Source organism: Triticum aestivum, chromosome 2D (assembly GCF_018294505.1).
Source record: "Triticum aestivum cultivar Chinese Spring chromosome 2D, IWGSC CS RefSeq v2.1, whole genome shotgun sequence".
Classification (NCBI taxonomy): domain Eukaryota; kingdom Viridiplantae; phylum Streptophyta; class Magnoliopsida; order Poales; family Poaceae; genus Triticum; species Triticum aestivum.
Genome location: NC_057799.1, coordinates 1,647,886 through 1,655,959, shown reverse-complemented (window position 1 = coordinate 1,655,959; position 8,074 = coordinate 1,647,886). Strand labels below are relative to the sequence as shown.

Genomic DNA, 8,074 nt, shown 5'->3' with positions numbered 1-8,074 from the left:
CCCTCATGAACGGCGATGACACGGTAGTAGACGTTCTGCGGTCACGATGCGGCGTGAATATTATTAAGTACTCGGAGCGCGCTAAAATCATGAGTTTTTTACACGACGCGGGCACATGTGCTGTAGGACTGATGGTAATTTTTCTTAATTGTTCGTGATGGAGTAGTATCTGAACAATTCCCTCTACGCGTGTTGCTCTTCGCGTGTCTACGACTGTGGCCGGCGGCCTTCGGGGGCTAGCATGCCGCCAAATCTTGCGTAGGCGGCCTCTCACAAGTCTGGAAGTGTTGTGGCGGGTGCAAACGCCCGGCACGCGTCTCTGGGGTGTGCCCCCCCTCACGGACGGCGCCGCCGCCGGCACCTGGAGGGGGGAAACGGACGCGTCGGGTCTACACGGAGGGGATCTTGCTGTGGGTCTGGCCCGAATGTTGCTCCAAAGTATTCCTATGGGCTGACCTACCACATCGGGTGGATAGGTCCACTGCTCAAAGCCCGTCCGTGCAAAGTCAAAGGGCTAGATCCCGTGGTCAAACGCTACAGGGTTAGGCGGGACGGGGGCCCTGGGGGGTAGCAATGCCACCCGAGCGTCGCTCCGGGCCCCCATACATGCGGGGTGGTGTGGTGACATGTTTGAAAAGGCGGCACGCGTCTCTGGGGTTTGGCCCCCTCCAAGTGACGGCGGCACTGCCTTGCGTGCAGGGGGCACACCGCGGAGCCCCAAGACGGGCGTCTACGCATGCCTGAACACTTTCACATATGCATCGGGACCCGTGCGATGTTTCGGTGACATAGCTACACCCTGAATCCCCCACCAACCAGAATTTCCTCCGTGTCGACAGTTTCCCCCCTCCATGATACGGTGATAGCGACGTTCGTAACGGGGGCAATCGATATACCATCGGGGTACGTTTTTTTAGATTAGGCATAATTATCTTATGGAAAAACAAAAATTAAAATAAAGTAAAAATAACAAAATAAAGTAAAAAAAAAAAAAAGTAAAATAAATGTATGCCGACGGCAAGGCCGTCGGCATATCTGTGCACACACGGAGATGCAGTCCCACGGATCGATGACGTGGCATGGCACACGGATCGATGACGTGCCAGAGCGGCCTATGCCGACGGCTATGCCGTAGGCATAGCTTTGCCATAGATAGTATAAAGCAAAATTAAAAATAAAACTAAATAAATAAATGCCGACGGCAAGGCCGTCGGCATAGCTGCGCACACGGATCGATGACGTGGCAGAGGGGCATGGGCCAGGTCTATGCCGACGGCTATGCTGTAGGCATACCTCTACCGTAGATATGCTGACGGCCGCCGTTACCTCCCGTCGGCGTAGTTTCAACGCCGTTAAACGGTCAGCGCTGACCAGGTAGGTGGGCCCGTGCTATGCCGACGGCCGCGCCTATGCCGACGGTCCCCGTAGGCATATCTCGAGCGGTCCCGATGGCCACGTCTATGCCGACGGCCCCGTCGGCATAGATGGATGTATGCCGACGACTTTTCTACGCCTACGGCCTGTCCTTGGCCGTCGGCATAGGTCCATCTATGCCGACGGGTGCTGTCGGCATAGATGAGGCCGTCGGCGCAAGCAGTTATTCTGGTAGTGGCAGTGGCATGTAGCATCATCTGCCCGGCGTTGCTGGCGTGACTGGGCCATCGAGATCGCCATGGCCTAGCTCGAGGGGCTTTTCTGCCCTGTATCGTAACTTTTGTTGTAATCGTAGGCAGCGCTGCTTCCCAACGAGGCGTAGTGCCCGGCCTGGCCATAGCTAGGGGGCTGGTTCCCATCGCAATTGTAGACCGGCGCTGGTCCTCCCTGATGAAGAGGTGGACCGGAGAAGCCCGACGCCTGAGCCGGAGGGCGCGAGGGAGTGGAGGTCACCCCCACGACCGGAGGGGGCTGAGGGTTCGTCCCGGCGGCACCCCGCACCAAAGGAGGCACGCCCGCCATGGGGCGCTGATGCGCTGCCGCGTAGGAACGGGCAACCCCGGCGACGGGAGGTGGTGCTGGAGACGTATGCTGCGTCGGCGAGGGGAGTGAGATATTCACGGCGACGATCGAAACTTGAGGGACAGCAGACGACGACGACGACGCTGCAGCCGAAGGCATGGAGTTGATCGATCGCGTAGGGTGGTATTCCAGAGAGCCCACATACGTCTTCTAAGAAAAGCCCAAGAAAACCCCAGGCCCGGTTCCCCGAGGGCGCAACTGGAGGAGTTTAGCTAAGCATTGCTTTAGTTTAAATGCTTCAGAATATTGGGAGGGGGATGTCCCTAACATTATTCTTCCCCAGACAGTAAAGGACATGGCTATTATTTGAGGAATAAAGTTTGATATGTTCAACTAAAACAACAACGGTGCTTTGCATTCTTGGAATGCATCACATGTATTTTGAGCATAGAAGTCTAGAATTGGGATTATGTATGCTAATTGTTGGATATTCTTCATCTACCGCTGTTTGTGGCAGTATTATTTCTTATGTTTTTCATGAAAAAAAAGAGAAGAAAGAAAAATATGTGAGTCCTGCCTCCCGCACACCTTTCGATACTGCTTGGAATCCAGTCCAACCTGCTTTACTCAAAGAAAGCAAAAGCAAAAGAAAAAGGAGGAAGAAGAAGCAGACAGCTCAATCTATATTCTTTAAGTAGCTCCAACCTGAAGCAAAGAACCAGTTTGCTACACATGTATGCTTTGGCCAAAACAAAAGCCAAAGACCAAACACAAGCTCTGCATAACATCAAATCTTCAGTATCCATTTCCCCCCCTTCAACTGACATAAGCAATAATAAATTGTGCCAGCCAGCCGGCCTACTTTCCGATTAAGGTACGTACTGTCAAGACTATTAATACGGGTCTTGTACTGTCAATACTATTAAACCTCATCATATATTATAGTTATGCATCGACTAACAATTACTCTATTCTGTTAACAATTACGCAGGTGCCAGCTGCAAATTGGTTCATCTGGAGGTGCCGATCGATCGATGGGTTAGATTTCTGGAGCTTCTTGTCTCTGCAAGGCCTTCACTCAAACAATTAGTCATCATGCCTCGAGAGGTATTAATTTGTCTGCGTAGACATGAATGCATTCATGCATGCACTTCTCACAATGTAGCCTAGCCTAGCTAGTTCTTCCGGTGAAACAAGGACGTCCAAGATCACACACACACACACACACGACCCTTCTCCAACAGCCATCAGCTTAACTCATTTCTCCGCCATTCATTCCCTTGCTGCAGTACCCCTAATTAACCACAGCAACACGGCCATTAATTCCTCTGCCCTCCCTCATTTCTCTGACAAATTACACAGACATACATGCTCAAGTCGTTGCAGTTTAATTAGTGTTCTACTGGTCTGCACCCCACGGACACATGCATAAACACTGAAATTTGTATGGCCGTGGCTTGCTGGGAGTGTGTATGCTGAGTGACGGCCATGTATATATGCAGTTTAATTAACTATTCTCGATTCTGGTAATAAAAAGAAAAAGAAAAAGAAAAAGTAGTAGATAAAAAATGCTAATTGCCATCAACTAATTATGCAGATGATTAATGCAGACAGCATCGAAAGAGCCGTGACAGATATAGTCCCTTATCTAGAGGATACAAGCAGTACTGCGCACAAGGCCATCTATTTTGATGGATGGGAAGGGCTGGGTGCTTCGGCGGTGCTTAGAGCCATAGCCAAAGACCCTCCGCCGTCTCTGCTGAACAAATTCGACAAGATCGTCCACGTCGATTGCTCGAGGTGGAAAAGCCGACGAGCACTCCAGAGGACAATCGCACAAGAACTCAAGCTTCCTCGTCTCATAATGGATGTCATTGATAGGCAAGATGAAGAAGATGATTTCAGAGGGATAGATGAAGGCTTGAGAGCCGAGATAGGATTTGTGGGAAGAGAGATCCTTCGGGTCCTGATGGGGCAGAAATGTTTAGTGGTCTTCCATAATGGGAGCGACAACACAATTGAGTTGAATGATTTGGGCATTCCCCAGCCGGATCAGTGGTTTGTATTCGGTACTCAAGTACTGTGGACCTTTCGAGGCAGGCTTCGGCTCAACCCAAGAACTACTGAGAAGGTGGATGATTCCCATCTTTTTCTTTATGATACGTGGAGTTCATACGGGTGGAATTATTTGCTGCAACAAGAGGCAAGAGAGATTGCTCGGTACACTGATAATCTTGGCGAAACAGTTGAAGAGTGCTGCTTGTATCTGTTGTCATTAAATTCTCAAGGAGGCAATATCATGGACTATGACTGGTCCACACATGCTTCTAACTACTGGGTCTGTGATGGGATTATACAAGGAGGCCATGGTGACGAAGCATGGGAGGCTGCAGCTGCTCTGCATCAACACATAAATATAGAGGATTATTCGTCTAATACAGTACCATATTTTGGGGATGAACTGGAGACTCCTTCAAAACGGTGGATATTGGCCAAGGACAGCTCTGTTGTGCATCCAGAGTCAACGTCCTTTTTCCTTGCTGCAGTTGCAAATCCTTCATTGAGACACTTACCTTATGACATGTTTCATCAAGCGGACAAACTTTGTGTGCTCAAGTTATGCCGCTGCACCTTCAGCTTTTCTGCACCTCCTTTCTGTTGTTGCCGCAGCTTAAGGTTCCTTGGATTAGATAGCTGCCAGGATCTACGACCAGAAGAAGATGAGAAGCAAGATATGGATTTTTTGAAGAGCCTATGGGTGATAGACATACACAATACAGACTGGAATCTGCCTTCATCACCAGAGATAATAAAGCAGATGGCTACAAACATTAGGGAAGTACATATAAAGAATGGAAGGTTTTGGCACATCATTTTTGCATTGGGACAACCACAAAATCTTCACAAGCTTCGTGTTATTGACCCTACATGCTGCTCTTTGGAGACAGGCTTGCCCAGCTTGTCAAGTTCAACTAGCCTCAAGACTCTGGTTCTAGATGGTTGTGTTGGTTTGGAGCATGTTGAAGGACTCCCTCCATCACTTGAATCATTCAGCTTAGATGCAAGACCAAGAAAAGATGATTACAAGGAAGCCAAAATAAGCCGCATCTCCTTGGCTGGTTGTGCAAGATTGTCTGAATTCACACTGAGGGGATCACTTCCAAACCTTGAGGAGTTGGACCTATCTGGCACGAAAGTCAAGACACTTGACCTCACAACTCAGGTGGTGCAGGTCCCATGCCTCCAACAAATTATTCTACTGGGATGTATGCAGCTGCATGCTATTCTATGGCCAAAAGAGGGTCTGCCAACACTGACGGTGCTGCATATTGATACCTCGGTTTGTCCTGTTCAAACAAAACTACATAAAGTGTATGTTACTATAATGGATATGAGGTTTTTTCAATCCTTGGTATTACATGTACAGAGAAATGTCCGATTCTGTTGGAAGAGCAATAGGTTCCATCTAAATCTTTGTGTCCCTTGTACCACCAATGTTAAGGGACAAAGCTATATGAAGAAGAAGATGGGCCCTGGTAATAGTGGGAAAATAATGGGTCCTGCTCAACCAAAGTCATTAAACCCCAATACTTGCAGCACCTACACTGATGTCTCGGTTGACAACATAATTATTGATCACGACTACAACAATGCAATGAAGTTTCAGCCGTCGGGCTGCCATGTGGAGATTGGTAAGGGAGTTAGCAACGCTAGCGTGGAGGGTGTGCAAGCAATCAAGGCTATCATCTTTGCAATGAACCAATCCGAGTCGCTGCATGTTCATGACAGTTCTTCCATCGCCACTGTCATCACCGAACACATGAAGTCTAGAGTTGGGAGGGATCTTGACTGGGAACATCTAAAACATTGTCATGTGGTGAGATGCCCCAAGATGCACACAGTCTTCATGACTAACTATGGTGTCTACCCCTTTACAGAAATAGAGACCTTTTGGGCCGCTGATCTACCGATGGCACACTGCATTTGGAGCAAAGGAACGACCTACTGGGGCACGGAAACTAGGTGCTTTGCGAAACTGCGGAGCATACACCTCTACTCTTGCCCAAGGCTCGCATTTGTGCTTCCGTTATTGTGGGGTATTCAAGGATTATATTTACAGAACTTAGAAAGTCTCCACATTGTGAATTGTGGTGATCTAAAGACGGTGTTCCCTGTTCATCCCGGCTTGAAAGAACGTGTACTTGAGTTCCCAAGCCTGAAGCACATCCATCTGTATGAGCTCCATAAGTTGCAGCATATATGTGAGGTGAAGATGCATGCTCCCAAGCTTGAGAGGGTATGGCTCAGGGGCTGTTGGAGTCTCAGGCGCCTCCCAGCCATTGGCGGAGCTAGCCGTCGCCCCGTCGTGGACTGCGAGCAGGACTGGTGGGAGAAGCTGGAGTGGGACGGGCTGGAGGCTGGGCACGACCCATGCCTCTTCGAGCAACGCCACTCATCGCATTACAAGAGGCCCTTGCCTAGAGTTTCTGTGCTTCGGTGAAGTGACCGTACTATACTATCCAGGTACGTGCGCTAGCTCTTCATTGTTTTGCATCTTGCTTCATGCATGCAGGTGTGATAATAGATGGATGGATGATAGTTGGTGATATGTTGTGTAGGTTTGAGTCATGGTGGCAATGACAGTGGCGGTGGACGCCTTGCTGCTTTCTGCTGCCATGATCGACGGTTCAAGCCAACAAATAAACTGGTGTGTTGCTTTGCTTCCCAATTAAGAGATGGTGGATGCATGTGTGTGTTCCTTTCCTTGCTGAAGAAAGAATAAATCATCTCCACTGTCTCCAGGGAGAGTGAGACGGCTTGTGTATCATTGTTTGTTGCTGTGGTTTGTTTTCTGTTTATGTGTGTGCAGTGTGCTGAGTGTGCCAAAGACCAGTGATCGATGCGTATGCTGGACTGAAAATGCATGCATGGCTTGCCTTTGTGTGATATAACAACTGCGTACGTATTTATTTGGTTCCATTACCTTGTCAGACGTGGCGTGGTTAATTAGTACTCCCTCTCTAAACTAATATAAGAGTGTTTAAATAACTAAAGTAGTGATCTAAACGCTCTTATATTATGATTTACTAGGTACTCCCTCTGAAAAGATTTATAAGACGTTGAGGGATTTTCAGACACAGCCGACAAAAGTGCAAATACACCATTATGCCCTTATTTTGAATTTCGAACCGGTCGTCTTCCTCGCGTCGTCCCCGTATCCACGCGCCCAGCCTTGCCGTCGCCGTCGCCTGGCTGTGTCCAGGAGCTCGTCCCCGTGTAGGCGCTCGTCCCCGTCGTCACCCGCTTATCCAGGAACTCATCGCCGTCGCCTGGCTGCACCCAGCCTTGTCGCCGCCGTGCCCTGGCCCTCCTCCTCGCGCGCCCAGGTCCTCCTCCTCGTGCCCAACCTTGCCGTCGCCGCGCCCAGGCCCTCCTCCTCGCGCGCCCAGGTCCTCCTCGCGCCCTGGCCCTCCTGCTCCCGCGCCCAGGTCCTCCTCCTAGCGTCCTGGCCCTCCTCCTCGCGCCTAGGTGCTCCTCGCCCAGGTACTCCTCGCATCGCCCAGAGCAAGGAGAAGCAATACATTAGCAAGGTAGGAGAAGCAACAGCAGATCACATCACCCATAGCAAGGAGAAGCAACACCTCCCAAGCAATTCAGCAAAACAGGAGAAGCGACACATCAGCAAGATACAAGATCAAAATCAATTACACTATAGTGGAGTACAAGATCCATGTGCTTGACAGTGGAGTACAAGATCAAGAGGAGTAGCTTCGAGAGCAACAATAGATCACAGTAGCAATAATTTCTCATCATAGCACAACACCAGATCAGGAAATCTTCAAATTACTCCAGATCAAGGAAGCAGGTGTGCTCCAGATCAAGATCAAGAGTACAGGAGTAGGACAACAAAAGAGATCCTCAAATTACTACACATCAAGAGATCGACAGCTCAGGATTGGGACAACAAGCATTAAGAGCATCATTAACACAACAACTGATCAAGAGGAGCAGTTGATCAAGAGGACCGGCAACAACAACAGCATTATCAACAGTATCAATAGCAGGCGGCATTATTAGCAGCATTATCAGCAAGAGCAGCACCAGCACAACAACAGTA

The 8,074-nt window shown here is 49.3% G+C and overlaps 1 protein-coding gene across 1 annotated transcript; it reads left to right on the top strand.

Moving 5' to 3' along the window:
• The first annotated feature begins 2,685 nt into the window (after positions 1-2,685).
• On the top strand, positions 2,686-6,854 carry LOC123048095 (uncharacterized). Its single transcript, XM_044471265.1, has 4 exons — positions 2,686-2,830; positions 2,948-3,063; positions 3,554-6,480; positions 6,576-6,854. Exons 2-3 carry the CDS (start codon positions 3,052-3,054, stop codon positions 6,455-6,457), a joined length of 2,916 nt encoding a protein of 971 aa, XP_044327200.1. The 5' UTR covers positions 2,686-2,830; positions 2,948-3,051; the 3' UTR covers positions 6,458-6,480; positions 6,576-6,854.
• The last annotated feature ends 1,220 nt before the right edge of the window (positions 6,855-8,074 follow it).